Source organism: Aythya marila, assembly GCF_965140915.1.
Source record: "Aythya marila genome assembly, chromosome: 1".
In the NCBI taxonomy this organism is placed as follows: Eukaryota; Metazoa; Chordata; class Aves; order Anseriformes; family Anatidae; genus Aythya; species Aythya marila.
This window is the reverse complement of record NC_139042.1, coordinates 192230314-192245888: the sequence shown is the minus strand read 5'-3', so window position 1 is coordinate 192245888 and position 15575 is coordinate 192230314. Positions and strand designations below refer to the sequence as shown.

General features: G+C 43.7%; 1 protein-coding gene across 1 annotated transcript in view; it reads right to left on the bottom strand.

The window, feature by feature from the left end:
• The window catches only part of LAMB4 (laminin subunit beta 4), a gene marked incomplete at both ends in the record, with an annotated part of 42294 nt that extends 26973 nt beyond the window's left edge, over positions 1-15321 (bottom strand). The window contains 13 exons of the mRNA XM_082759347.1: positions 122-272; positions 1380-1459; positions 2451-2560; positions 3239-3418; positions 4422-4610; positions 5847-5967; positions 7313-7527; positions 8056-8119; positions 8629-8817; positions 9489-9562; positions 10404-10539; positions 13595-13752; positions 15288-15321. Of these exons, the coding sequence (XP_082615473.1) occupies positions 122-272; positions 1380-1459; positions 2451-2560; positions 3239-3418; positions 4422-4610; positions 5847-5967; positions 7313-7527; positions 8056-8119; positions 8629-8817; positions 9489-9562; positions 10404-10539; positions 13595-13752; positions 15288-15321 (1701 nt within the window). The remainder of the gene's footprint in view (positions 1-121; positions 273-1379; positions 1460-2450; positions 2561-3238; positions 3419-4421; positions 4611-5846; positions 5968-7312; positions 7528-8055; positions 8120-8628; positions 8818-9488; positions 9563-10403; positions 10540-13594; positions 13753-15287) is intronic.
• Positions 15322-15575: the final 254 nt, after the last annotated feature.

Sequence of the window (15575 nt, the reverse complement as noted above, 5' to 3'; positions counted from 1 at the left end):
AGCCACAGTTATGGGAGACATGGAAGACAAGAACGTCCTAAGGATGGTCAAGGGACTTGCTTGGTATCAACCACCATATGGATGCATTCTCCATGTGACACCCAAAAATCCAGGTACATACCAAGGGTGCAGAGCCAGAAAGGGACGTTGCATGCTCAGCTTCATAAATGTAATAATCCAGGGGTAAAAAGAAGTATCCTGGGGCTGGCTCGTTACACTGGCGGCTCACGATGTTGGGAAGGCACTGGCACTGACCGTCCTCTGGTGAGCACCTGGGGCAAGAGTTGGTAAAGAGAGCTGCTCAGCTCCACCCTTGCTTAAGCTCTGTTTCATTTCTTCCATTGTGAGTTATTTAATCCACTTCCATTGTGGAAGAGGATTTCCACCAACAACCCTCTCTGTTTCCTCTTTCCAATGCCGTATTTATTTAGTGCTTCATTTTCCTCACTTAGGAGACATGACATGCCTTGTCTTTCTCCATCCAGCCTATAACCAGGAGCACAGATCCCTTTCTTCCCTGAGCCTCTATTCCCATCTATTCCTGCATCCATTTCTCATATCTGTTTCTATATCTATTGCAGTATCTTTTCGTATGCATCTCTCACGCATTTTTAGAAACACGACATGAGGTCAGAAGGACCTTTGGTTTGAGTGATACAGTAGTTTTCATATATTTGCACTCTTCCTTAACACGTTAAATGATCACTAGCTCTGATTAACTTACTGACAAGTACATGCCAAACATGCCGAGGAGCTGCTGACTATGCATGGTATTGGGCTATGTGCTTCTGTGTCTGAAGTCTGAGAAGGATGTCTGAAGGATGTCTGAGAAGGATGTGTCTGAAGTCTAACAGTTAAGACCCCTGCCTGACAGACTGGAGCAGCCCAACTGAAACAAAACTGGCCTTTAAATTGATATATTTTGAGTACAAGGCAGTGCTTTAGGAAAAAAAACAAAAACAACCAACCAACCAAACAAACAAACAAAACATATATATATTATATATATATATATATTTATAGCTTTTGAAGCTTTGAAGAATGTATAGGAAGCTAAGTTAAAAATGTCACCCATAACTACTAATTTCTACTGAAATTAGGGCCTCTGTTTCTCTCAAACTCTACAGTTTGTATTTTATATTAAACTAGTCTTTACTCTAGCTGATCCTGGCTTTGAAGGTAAAAGGTAAATCCCACTTAAAGTCACAACCAAATCTCCATGATCCCAATGACTTTATACTCTTCATATGTGATTAAATTATGTTGACAGACTGTTTTTCCACTTGCACTGAGACTCTGTTAACCTAATTAGGAAGTCTAGCCCAAGAGCTTGTAAAAATTAAAAATAGGACCAATCTTGATGAAGAACATTAACTCACAAGTTATTCTGGGATCCGCCAATGTCACAGTCACATGGAGAACAGCCATACAAGTTCTTGCCAAGACCCCAGTATCCCACCTGAGATAAAAAGAAAGTGAAACATATATATATATATAAATGGCAATTATTTACAGCAACATAATTTATTCACTTGGATGACTGATGCTCTGGACCATTCCTGAGATGCCTGCCTGTGCTTGGCCATGTGAGATTGCTTCTTCTACCAGACTGCATGGGTGCTCAGACACTGCAAGAAGGGCCAGATATTTATGCATTTGTGCAGGCAAGTTGTTCTGGAAACAGCAGAGATGGTCTGAAGATTTGACCTTGCATTTCCTTTCCTTTCTGAGTGTTGCTCCTAGTCCAATTTGATTGCACAAATGTTTGGATGAGGTAAAAGAGAAGAAACAAATGTGTCCACACAAAATGGAAGTGTATCACCATAAAATTAATTTCAAGTAAATCTAATTGTTTACTTTTTTTGGCAATGACTGTTCCCTTATACAGGAAAAAAGACTATGATATCGTTTTTTTTTTTTTTTTTTTTTTGTGAGGATACTGGCTACAAATATTTTGAGAGCAGCTAAATCCACAGCTTCCCCATCCTCCCCTGCAGGTCAGGGTAGCAGCAGTTCACAGCCTACTGCAGAGAGGACACATTTTCCCATCCAGAGTCTGTTAAGGAAAGGCTTTGAATGAATCTCAGGATAGTTTCAGGCTTTGAATGAAGGACACTTTCAGGGACTCAGCTCCTGCCGTTTCCCTCATCTGTGGGCACGATCCCAGTCCATGAACACAGAGTGAAGACAATGGAGACATCACCAAGGGCAAACCCCCAAGCTGTCCCATGCCAGGGTGGAGGCACTCCCTTGGTAAAACCAGATGGACTTCATATTCCCCAAATAGTGTCACTACACAAGAAATGACGTCTCATGCACAGAACAGATACCATTTCCTCCTTTGATGAAATGCCACCCTGGAGCCCACAGGATGGCAGGGGATGGGAGAGGAGACTTCTACAACCACATGCAAGGAGAGCCAGCATCAACAAAACTCTTTGGGTACGTACAACGCATTTCTCACAGCGTCGGCCTGTGGCGAACTGCTGGCAGAGGCACTCGCCGGTGGTAGGGTCGCATATGGAGAAAGGCAAAGTGCCAAAGGCATCACAGCTGCAGGCTGCAGGGAGAGAAATGTCTGGTTAGCTCTGCTGGCTCCGGTGATCACAGCAGGACTGGCATTGGCTTTAGATGTGGCAGCAGCACGACAGGCAGTCTCCATCCTCTGGGTGGACATGTCCTGACACCCTGCAGCTTCCTCGGTGGGGACCCTCAGGGGAGAGCCAGCAGCAGCTTGATGTGGTGGTTTGCCATGTGTTCCTGCAGGCTGATCTGTACTGCACAGTCCTTCCATGTGGCTGAGGACCATGTGCTGGGCACAATGGGCTTGCAAACCCACAGCATGCCTGAGTAGGGGTGGGATGTATTTGCCAGCAACCCTTGCTCAGAGGAATGACTCTTGTGCTGATTTTTGTACAAAAAAAAACAGTTTCCATGTGTTTTAACCTCCCTTCCCAATTAAAATGCATATTTAATGATCTTTCTATTAACAACAGCCCGATCTATTATAAAATACTACGTGTTCTGCAAGTGATTTCATGTATTTTCTGTCCTGATAACCCTTGCTTTTCCCACATGCTTTACCAGGGACATGTCCTTGACATAAAATTACAGTCAGCAACTGAGTATTTTGTAATGAGGACAGCGTCTGTGTGTTAGCATGTGCATCTGTACATTCAAATACCTTCATCCCTTTGAAATGCTTTGGCAAGAAGAACAAAAGCAGTGCTCTACATACGCTGGCAGCCCAGGGGGTCACTGCCGCTCAGCCCGTAGTGGTTTGCCCTGCAGCGGTCGCAGCGGACGCCCTCCACGTTCTCCTTGCACGGGCACCGACCTGCCACCGTCCCCAGAGCAGGATCCGTGCGGCTTTCGCACACGCCGTTGTGCAGCGTGCCTTCTGGGTCACAGCTGCAGGCTGCAGGCAGGGGCAAAGAGACATAAAAAGGCATATTTAGATAGAGGCATGAAAATGTAATTAGAGAACTCCAGGCTGTCAAAAATTCAGTGTTCTTGTAAAGATTAGAGATGATCGTCCATGTCTGCTGTGTTGGATGCTTCACAGTTAATGCACAGCCACACCAAGAAGTATTTCAAGAGGGTTTCCAAGATCTACTTTTTCTCTGGAGGAAAGTTCCAGTCTTCATTTTGGTAGAAGTTTATCTTTTGCTTTAGGTAGTAATAGGTGTCACTCACCTGCTCCATACCCTGTCCAGAGCACGTGGGGAGGAGCAGGCCCTGTACTCTCGAGGATGTTCTTGTGAAAGCGGTAAGGTTACAGGGGGTACCACACTTCCCCAGAGCTGGTCTGAGCTGGCCATGGCTGAACTATTCACTAGAAAGGATGGGATCAGCAGGGGATGCTGCCTTCAAGATTCATTCCATTTTCTGCTTTGGCACTTGCTGTTTCTCACAGCAGCATTAAAATCTACCGCAGCACTTCCCTTTGTAACCTGCCCTTAGCTCCTTAAGGATTTTCCACACCTATCAATTACTAAAATTAAATTATATTCAAAGAATTTTTCCCATCCTATGCTAATACTGAATTTAGCTCATCTTTCCAAAGAAGGGTTTGCATGCCTGAAAACTTGTTTTTTCTATATATGACCTAGTAAAAGATGCTCCTCTTTCCACCATTTCACACCGCTTCTGTAATCCCTTACTACCACAGAAGCAACAGCACTACTGTAGGGATATTTATACTGATGTTATTCAGGAAAGATGGTGCCCCTGCTGGATTTCAAACCTCAGTTTGGCAACAATGCAGCTCCTGGTATAATGCTCTTTCAAGAATGGAGTCATGCAGCTATTTTGTAAGGTGGTTTGGATGTTATAGGCTTGGTGACATTTTTACAACCACATTAGCATTCAGGTGTGGGGATGCAACAGAAGCAACTAGAAGCTAAAAAAGGGAAGCTTACGGAGGCACGCGTGAGGGTCTGAGATGGCTTTGCGTGGGTCCTGGTAAAAGAAAAGCTTGCACTGGTCACAGTGTTGCCCCGTGGTGTTGTCCTGGCAGTCCTCGCAGACCCCGCCGCTGACCCCACCGCTGGCCTGGTACACGTCCATGTCAAAGTGGCATCTGCCAGAATGGCCATTGCAGTTACAGCCTGCAAACAAAAACAGACAGGAGATATTTAGCACCACGGTTCCTGGGCTTGGCACCATTGCTGTCTACCTTTAACACTGAGTTACTTGTCATTCACATCATTTCAGTGTCCCAGACAGACTACAGCATCCGAGGCCTTGCGCTTTACAGTGGGGTCGAAAAATCACAGAGTCCAGGTTGTGCAAATAATGATGCTTCTATTGCAAGTTTGTTTTGCTGCCGTCAACAAAGTTTATAGGGTTTACACCTATTAGGTAGGAATATAATGATGCTAAGATTGGGGACAAATTGGAAAAAAAAAAAAAAAGAAACACAAGACTGTGGAAAAAAGTTGGAGAGAAGGGGGAGCAAGACCAAAGGTGAAGAAAATTAAATATCTTGGCTGCAGAAGTTAGCAGTCTGCACAGGAGGTGGCTCTGAGTCATTTCAAAGTCTTGTCTTGGGCATGTGTTCATGTCTTAGAGTATAAACCAAGTCAAATGAGCTGCCAGGAGAAACATGACAGCAGGCTCCAGCACCTCATTACGTGAGTGGCACCATTTCAGGCTGACATACCAGCTGCCAGACGCTGTGAGAAATTCTGGGTGCTTCCGATCCTGCCTCAGGAAGGATCCACCCTCCAGGGAGCAGCAGCTTCCCCAAGGAGGAGGCAGCATCCTCCCATAAAACACCCCACAGGCACCCTGGGGAGGGTAAGGTAGGAGAGACAGTGAGGTAAGGTAACCTCCTCCATCGCCTCCTTCTCTGTGGGGTAGCTGGAGCCTTACCCAAGTCAGAATTGGCCTTATACTTTGAGAAGTACCCATGTAGGGGTCTGTGCCTGACATGGAGTGGGGAACATTGCTCCACCAACGAAAGATCTAGCTGAATGTTTGCTACAGATCCTCATGTATTATTCTTGCATGTCCTACATTATTCACCACTGTGGAAATAAATAATTCAGTCTTGTCTAATACTTCTTCCATTTGCAAGGGAAAGATCTTATGCTAAACAATGAATGGTCTTTTTTGCATTATTGTCTTTTTCTTTTTATTTTTTTAATTTCTTTTTATGAAAAATAGGAATGTAAAACAGTTCTCCTTCCTGTAGGGCTACACAACACTGATGGATGCACAAATCCATCTGTTTTTCTAGATGAAGCATGGAAAACCATCACATAATCCATTGTGCTGGGACTGTGCTGCACCCCACCCTCACCCCCCTGTAATTAAAAAGGAAAATGATGTTTTTGAGTTACGTTTGCAGGCGTTATCTTGTGCCCCTTCAGCTGGCCTCCAGGGAGCATCATTGTAGAAGTCTTTACATCTTTCGCAGGATGGGCCTTCAGTGTTATGGTGGCAGATACATCTCCCATGGACCTGCAGTATGGTGAGAAGAGATAAGATGACAAGAAAGGAGAAGAGAAGATGAGAAGAGAAGAGAAGAGAAGAGAAGAGAAGAGAAGAGAAGAGAAGAGAAGAGAAGAGAAGAGAAGAGAAGAGAAGAGAAGAGAAGAGAAGAGAAGAGAAGAGAAGAGAAGAGAAGAGAAGAGAAGAGAAGAGAAGAGAAGAGAAGAGAAGAGAAGAGAAGAGAAGAGAAGAAGATAATGACTCTATTCAGATTTGTGGAATTTGAAGTGAAATATAAAAGCATCTTTTCCTCTCTCAAGTGAAACAGATGTGGATCAAAATGATGTTTGCTCTATGTCTGCTGAAGTAATGTGTTCCTGATGGCTCTGTTGCCTACCTTAAGTAATAGATTCAAAGTGATCTTTTCTTTTTCTACTACTGCAAGTCTTAATGCTACAAAATGGCCACTAATCTCCAGCAAGAACTCCTAAATCAAGTTTTATCATTCCAGGAATTATATCTGTATTCATAAGAAGGGATAGAGCCCCTCCTGAGCTGCTTATGCTATGTTAAAAGGCTTATCTGCAAATCCAGTCGGTAGTAATCTGCTTGAGGTACACCAGCAAGATCATGGAAATTCAAAGCTCTTTGGCTCCCTCAGCTGACAAAATGCTCATTTATTTGAAAAAAAGGTCTGGAGAATACCTGTAAGATTTAACCAGTTTTAAAAATGCTAAGCAACAATGAGGAAAAAAAAAAAAAGATTTCTAGTGATTCCAATGGAGACTTCAACTTTTTTATTTCTGTATCTCTCTCCCTACATGTCTCTGTTCTGAAATACATATTTTCTAGGGGAAAAAAAATAAAAAATAATAATAATAAAAAAGAAACAAAACACTCTTGTTCCCAGAAAGAATTTGCAATAACATTCCTAATTTTTTTAATAATCCTTTTTTCATGGGTTAGCTTTGCACTATCAGCCATTCTTTGTGCCAGCATCTCCTTCCCTGCTGCAGAGCCCCTGAGCCCAGCTGGAGAGTGGAATGCACCCAGCAAGCGGCCAGTCAAGTCCGCACACAGCGCGGGCTACTTACCACGTTATATTTGCACCATTACAGCTCTGGTATTTTGTTGCTATTCTCAACGTGTCACGACCTGGTTGCTTTTGAAACACCACACCGGTGCCAACAAAGAAATAACTTCTGAGCTATCTGGCCCAGAGCTCTAAAGGAAGAAGCTGTGCACTAGAGATGCAAATGGTCAATCCAAAGGTCATCAGGGACCTTCCTTCCTCTCCCTCCCTCCTTTCACCCCTTCCTTCCCCCGGAATACCAGGTAGGGACTGCCCTTGTTGGAGATGGTGTTAATGCCATACCATCCCAGGCTGATGGAAGGCATCACCCCGCAGATTCTGCATGGGATCACAGTGGCTGGCGTGACCATTGCAAAAGCAGCTGCCCCGCACAACCACCTCATAGACAGCGTAGTAGTACTTCTTGAGGGGGTCACCGTGCCTTCTTCCAAGCAGAGCATCCCCGAGGGTGTGGAGTTTGGTGAAGTTGATCCTTAGGTTTGTCATCGTAATGAGCTCTGCAGGGAAAGAAAAGAAATCAAGAGCCCAAGTTCATTTGGAAATGAAGTGGGTCAAAATCTTCAGCTTGCATCAAACATCCAGTAATTCCCCCATACTGAAGAAATAGTTAAAATGATATTGGCCATGACCAGTAATCCACACAGTGTCGGGGCACGGACACACTCCTGGCACACAGCTGCATAGCATTCACACCTTCCCTGGCACAGTCCTGGCCTGGCCAAGCTGTGTCTCCCCATCCAATGCCTCCTGGGCCCATGCACAGCTCCGGGGCTGCTCCCAAAAGGCAGTGAAGATTAGGCCACCCCCTCCCTGAGGGAAACAGAGCACAGCTGCATGGAGCTGTTCAGAGTTGGGCTGTTTGCCTGCTGGGCTAGTGGACAAGACCAGCCCACTTAATTTTTTAATACAGATGTCTCCCTATAATCTTTAGGGATAAATTCTCAATATCCCTGATTTACACCAGCTGAGCTTTTGACCCTCTCAGCGTACAAAGTGTCTTCAGAGGAAACCTGCACTGTTCTTACCTTGGATATATGGCACGTATGGGTTTTCTATTTCAAAGCTGGGATCCAAAGCTTTTAAGACAACCTGAAAAACAAATTAAAAACAGCTCTATAAGTCATGGAAGCTATTCTTTTTGGACATAAAGTCTGTTACCCGAGACCCATTTGATACTTATTGCACTTCACAGATACCATAGAACTTAAAACCAGGTGGTGGCCCCGGTTCAGCAAGTACTCTCACTCTTTCACCCTGGCTTTGCGAGGCAAAAAGCCTTTTTGTCAGATTGATGTGTCAGGATTAGGTGTGTGCCCTTCAGCCATAGAGGTTGAAGAACTCTGATGAGGAGGGACTTTCACATTAATTTGAAAACCAGGATAAACCACTAGAAGGCCTTGCACAGTTGTTTTACAAGTTCATTTGGATATGAAACTATGAATAAAACACTGTGGTTTTCTTTCCCTCCTACTTCAGTAAAGTCAACACCACTTCATGTCCCAGGGTTTGTATAAGTGGATCTGATGGGTACAGAAGTGAGTCCCTCAGCTCCAGAAAACTGGCCACGTATGATCTCAAACACAGACTCCTAGCAATACCTCGCCTTCAGTGGAGGGCTCGATGTCTGAATATCTCGAATCACAAATGACGTCTCCCACACCCTTTGCTGGACCAGAAGAGATGTTGGGAAAAGAAGCTGCGCAGTCTTGTGCAAAATATCTAAATGCTTTCCAGGTCTGTCCAAAGTCAGTGGAGCGTTCAACCAGCATTGCTGCAGGCCGAAATGTCTGCAAAAAAAAACCACATTATTTCATGAATTTCTTAACCAGACATTGATAAGACATCTCAGGAGCTGTTGTACTGACATTCCTCCTTGGGGGATGCCAACATCTGCAGCTAAAATTCTGTGCTTGGATCTTGCAGGTGCCCTATGGGGATACTGTGCTGCTTACAGGAGTCTCTAAAGAAGCCAGATTCCTCATACAAACCTTCTAAGCAAAAGGGCAGGGCAACCTCCTGTAGAGGGAGAAGATTGCTTTCTAAATAAGGAAATCTACGTTAACAGTGTAGGAATTCTATAGAAAAAACTGTGTAACCACCTGGATGGATCATAATAGGCATGCATAAGAAGACTGAATTAAACTTGAAAGAGCAACCTCAGTTCAGAAATGCCCTAAAATGTTTGGGCTTAGTGTTGCTTTTTTTTTTTTTTAGCTTTAATTCTCGGATTTATAGAAAATAGGACCAGAAGGCACATGAATGGGAAGCTATTCAGTCTATCCGCCTCCCCTAAGGCAGGATCAACTATAACCATACTTGACAGGTGTTTATCTAACCTGCTCTTACAAACCTCTAAACAGATGATGCTTTCACTGCTTCTCTAAGCAATTATTCCTGTGGTTAAATAATTAGTGTATAAATTACATGAAAGCTCTGGTAAAAGGTGTGTGTGTAGTACCTTAAAGGTCAGGATAAGATGGCTGAACTGGAATAAGGTTTCCAGGTCCAGTCGAATGCTGACATGGTCAATACCTGAAAAGAGAAGGAAAATGAAGTGAAGAGCACAACACACAGGCAGCTTTCCTTGGGGAATTTAAAGATGCCTTTTCCAACACAGCAGCCCTGCTCTTTGGGGCATTCTGTGAGCACAAACCCAGAATGGGATCCACAATGCTGTGAGTCAGAGGCTGCATGAGATGGTTGAAGGTCCTGCTCAGACCATTCAGACTGAAAATGACAGTGATCGTAAGGGTTCATGTCTCACTGTAACCACTTAGATTTTTCTTAATTCCACTCAAATTATTTGCTTATTTCTGACAGAAATGCAAAACAATACAAAATATGGGGCTTTCTTCATGCTACATTGATCTGTTAAACCCTTCTATACTGACAGACCTGAAAGTGTTGTGAGCAAAGCTACCAGACATTTTCCAAAAGTACAACAGTTATAGATAAACAAAACAAAACAAAACCACACAAACAAACAAACAAAATGCCAAATAAGATAGAGTAAATGATATTCCTCCTATTATGCCTTCACAGAGAAGATGTAAGAATATATCAATTGATGTCAGTGATGAACTACTACGAAGAAGCTTGTGACAAAATTAACATGGGGCAATAAAGGTGCTGGTACAGTAGCCAAGCTTTATTTAATTATTCACTAAAATATGAGTACTTTTCACCGCAAGCACTACTTGTGTTAAATGGGTCTTTGTGTTTTGCCTACTCTGTCACTATGCATTTGTAGGCAAATGCACCTTGTACTGCTGAATCAAAGAGCACACGTGGTCTTCATGAAGGCCAGGTGGTGGATAACAATTACAGAAGTGAATCTAACCTCATACAGCAATGTTTTGTCAAGGAAACTTACCATTTTCTGACTGCCACCACTTTTTTTTCCTATCCAGCTCAAAAGTTGTGATAACGTTTTCAATCATGTGGCTGTTGTGCTGCGTATAGGGATTGTATGGGTACCTGGAATCACAGAGAAAGCACTTCTGTTCAGCCTAGAAAACAAAACAAGCAGAATAAAGGATGAGTTCAGTCTCTACTCTAAAGACCAGCTGGATTCACATGTATTTATGTGATTGCAGGCTCTAGCCTGGAGTGAGATCACAGAGAAGATGCAAGGGAGGACTGGCTCCTTCAGGGACTGAGGAAGCCTTGAAGAGGAACATTCACTACATCACTCTTTTTTTTTTTTTTTTTTTTTCCCTCTTTTGCATATTTCCTAGCACCTTGGAGGTGTTGCCAGGAGCAGCAGCCAGGTGCAATTGTGCAAGTGGAAAGCAAGGCTAGATCCAGATAAATGTAAGTGGCCTGGGCTGACACCACCAACTGAACCACTGCTGGTGCCTTCTGTAGGCAAAACTGGGAGGTCAGTAGGGTGACAGGGAAGACGTGAGGAGAGGTGACAAGGTGAACATGTCAGGTGAGCAGATGAGTCATGCTGAGCTGCGTGGACCAGCACAAGCTGTGACAGCAGGAATGCAGCAGGGAGCTGGGCATGGCCTGGCACCCTACAGGGAAGGAAGGAGGAGGCAAGGATTCAGCGCCTTGGATGAGGCTGAAAGCACAAAGTTGACTTTAGTGGCTGGAAATGGTCAGAGGCCAGGCTGGAAATGACTGGGATGGGACTGGGGCAGAGGTGCCTGCCCAGCACACTCAGGATTTACAGGGAAACACTAGGAATGGTTTGCACATGTATCACAGAATGGCTTGGGTTGGAAGGGACCTTAAAGGTCATCTAACTCCAGCCCCCCTGCCACGAGCAAGGATGCCACCCACCAGATCAGGTAGGCCAAGTAGCCAGCTTTCATGTATTATGAAATCACCTGGGAATTATTCACATTTAAACAAATAAAGAGATACAGGTTTGCAGGTGTGCTATGATCCATATGTTTTAAATACTACAATAAATATATACTTAAACATTATGATAAATATACGTCATATTTAGCCATTCGACATTGCACTTTGCGGCCTGTGATGAAAATTCAACTTATAAGACAAGACAGAAGTACAAAAAATACTCAGTCATCTCATTTTACAAAGCTCTGGAAAGGAGAGCTCGGTTATCTCAGCATTTGGCAGGACTGTGCACACCCACGCTCTGGCTTATACAGACACACTCAGCATGACACTCATTCAACTTATGTTTAAGGTTGCACCGTAACAACCTTTCTGTGCCCCAAATGACAAGCATGTGCATGTCCCCGTGGGCAGGTCTGCCAGATCCCATCTGCCTCTGAAGCACGCAGCTTTACACCCTCCTCAGCACCGAGTTCTCTTTCTTTTCCTTTCTAGACATAAAGTGCAATCATAGGGCCAAAACCCACTTAACCTACATTTAGAAACAGAGACGTTATTCTAAGCAAGACTGACAACTATTTAAAGTGCTTCTTTTCAAACACAAAGAAGTCAAACTCTACTTTTTTTTTTTCAATCTGAATTTTCATTAAACATCCTAACCAAGCCTGGGCTGTTGGCAGCTTGCCACGCTGCCTGACAAACTTCCACACGCCGGGACTGCTCTCGTCACGGTGCTCTTGTCGTGGCACAGGTCATTGGGAGGGGAATTTGGGGAGGAAGAACTCAACTTTGCAAGGCATGAAGCTTCCTGGCTTGCCTCCAGCAAAGTGCTCAAGGGTGTGCTGGTGGGGAAGAGAATTGATTTCAGCAGGACTCTCTATATACTTTAGGTGGCACGCACGTTTAAGGGGAGCTGGTACAGCAGATTGCATTGCTGGAATATAAAAACATCTCTGGGAAGCAGCAGGACTTGTGACTCGTTGTTTTCAGGAGACAGTCACCAAGGGTCAAGATGTATCAAGGCAGCATTAAATCACTGGGAGTATTGCAGGAACAGCTGTTCCTTTTCAAGTCTGCATTTACATAATACAAAGGATAAGTACAGGCAAGTGAAAATATTAATTTTTGATCACTCTTTGATCTCCTCTTAAAAAGACAAAAAAGGCAGCCGTACAGCCAAGGGCCATAAATGCAATGTCTCAGAGATGACTCTTTGTGCCTCACAACCAAGCTGCACCAAGGCTCGGAGCACAGCCAGCAATTTAGTGCCCAGGATCCATTCGTTCAAACAACCTGGGGAAAAACTGCAAAGAGTGAAGAGCAGCTCAAACAACCTTTCAGAAGGGAAAAAAGATATTTAAGTTTTGCAGAGTAACTTGGAGCAGTGCTCGGTGTCATCTCAGCATGGCAGAGCTTCACACTGTAAATGTGTCACAGCATTTTGCCAGAAGGTCATAAACTAAATATTTTCAATTGCTTATAAATGAAGTGGCATTTTATTAACTTCCTCTTTAGCCTACAGATGGTATTTAGTGAAAATACTTCTGCTTGCAAGAATTTATTAGCTCAGTGGGGCCAAGTCCTCCAGGATGTGCTGTAGGGGAGTCTGTTTCTGCTGGACAGTGTTCCCACATGTTCAATGGACCCACAGGGTCTCCACAGCTGCTTCCCCAAGAGGGATCCATTTAATTGCCCACATTTTGTGTCCACCTACCTACCCACATGGCCAAAGACTGCAGCTTTTCATCTGCCAGAAATGTTTTTTTTTTTGCTTTCATTGATGTTGGTCTTACTTCAGATCAAACAACATGAGAGGATGCAGTGTGAATCTCTGAACAGGCTGCCTCAGCTCTCAGCACTGTATGGGACGTGTCCCTCAATAAAGACATGTCAAGGACCACGTTCATCCTGCTAAGCACTCACACACATGCAAACTGTGGTCTTCATCTCCAAGCGGGGAAAGACTGGCAGACCAAAGCTCGCTCAGAAATCCCCGTGCTCATTTGCATCTCATGGATATTTCTCCCTCTGGAGAAGCTGTGCATCACTGGGCAGGCTGTGTGCTGCTTTCGCCAAACCCTCCATATGTGCTGCAATAAGGCACAGCCTCACACCAGGCATATTTCATGCTGTCTGATGATCATTCAAACAACTCCAGTAGAAGCTTCACAGTCTGGTCAACTTCTTTTACAGACAAGAACATCGTTAGTAAGCAGAGCTCAGTTTACTAAAAAAGAAGAGCAAACCAACCTCGAGGTAGCCTATAATGCAGTACTTCTGAGGGTTCTTCAATCCACAGGTAGATGAGGCTGTTAATTGCTTGCTGCGACCCAGGAGGAGGTCCCCAATGGCTGGGTGGCAGGACCCAGCACCACAGTCATCCTGTGCCTGCTGGGGTCTTATCAGCACTGAGCATCAAAGAAAATCAGAGAGTTGAAATTAGTTCATGTACTCAGCAATACTCTGCAGAGAAAATCAGTTATGTTCTGACATCAGCAGAAAAGTAAATTCTTTGTCTATTTTCCTTTTGTACTTAATCATATCCTCTCTGAACCTGGAAGAGCTTTGCTCATGAACACACCTGCTGCAAAATCATAAAAAAATACACCACGCATACTGAAAATTTATGCTAAAACTTAAATAATCTGCACTTTATTGCTCATCAAACATGCCAGTCTGCTAGGAGTAATAACAGATGATGTGTCCTATCCTGGTGTACCCAGAGACAGCACTACTGCAGCAGAATCACAGGCATTGCAATCAGCTTAGATAGGAAGGAAAGAAGAAATTCCTTATTATGAGTGTGGTGAGGCCCTGGCACAGGCTGCCCAGAGAAGCTGTGGATGCCCCATCTCTGGAGGTGCTCAAGGCCAGGCTGGATGGGGCTTTGGGCAACCTGGTCTGGTGGGAGATGTCCCTGCCCATGGCATGGGGCTGGAACTGAGTGGGCTTTAAGGTCCTTTCTATCCCAAACCATTCGATGATTCTGTGATTCTCTGGCTTTGTGAGCAGGACCAGATTCTGATTCATTCTGCTGCTTTCTGCTGAGTTGTCCAAGTTGTACTGATGGAACTGAGTACAGGTATGAAGTCGGGGGTCCTTATGATTTTCTGGTGATCTGCAATGAACATCCTGATCCAGTCCCAGCGCCCTCTGTTTGGAACCCATGGAATGGTCATTAATAATTAATCAGCATAATTTAGAGTTCTGTAAATAATTGTCTTTTTTTTCAGTTTATTTTGTCTGACAAGAATTTATTTTTTTTTTCCATTATGTCAAGACTTCCCTTACAGGGCTTGTCCTTTTAAACAAGTTCTGTCCTGAAACCCTGAACAGGAATGGGTACCTTGGAGGCTTTATCTGCTCAGCTTTACTTGGCTCATCTTGTTATAAAAAGTGCAGTTAAAAAAATAGAATCAATACATGAAGATCCCACAGGGATATGAGGAGCAGTAATGCAATTACAGCAGTAAATATGCATTATTTACTACGAATGGTTGTAGAAACTGCTGCAACATCCAGATTTCAGTTTGTGGCTCAGGCTATACTTCAGGCGATCAATGAAGCTTGACTCATTAAGTATAAAACAATAAATATGTTTGGTTGGCTTGCCTTTATTTATCCATATTTATTTATTTATTTTAATAAATTATTTATTTATCTTTATTTATTATTCTTTATTTATGTATTAGCTGTTAGCAGGCATCGATTGCCCACTTCAGGACCTGTTTCAGATTCAATCACAATGTGTATCTTTTCTTTGTATTTAAAGCTCTCACATCACTCATAGCTCCTAGGCAGGAGAGTGGGGAACAAGGACTCCATATCGCATGCATTTAACTGTGTATGTAAAAGAAGTCCTCCAAAAAAATCTTGGATTGACACATAAATGACATGATAATATTTCAAAATTGGCTCCAATGACTGTAACATTTGTACTTACTGTGAAACAACAGAAGGGCCAGCCCAAGCCTCATGCCTCTGCGTGGAGCTCGGGGTGGTCTGATGATGGTGGGTCACGCAGTGCTCCGCTGCACAAGGGCACACCTTCTGCAGGGCTATCCTTCAGCAAAATGAAGGAACAAAATAAAAACATCATGACTGAAAGGAAACCCTAGTTATGATTTTGTTCTAGAAGAAATTTCTCATGACAGTTTTCAGTGCTCAGAATGAGATCAAAGCATAGGGACACCTCGTATGTGGTTTAGCAGAAGACCATAAAAACATATTC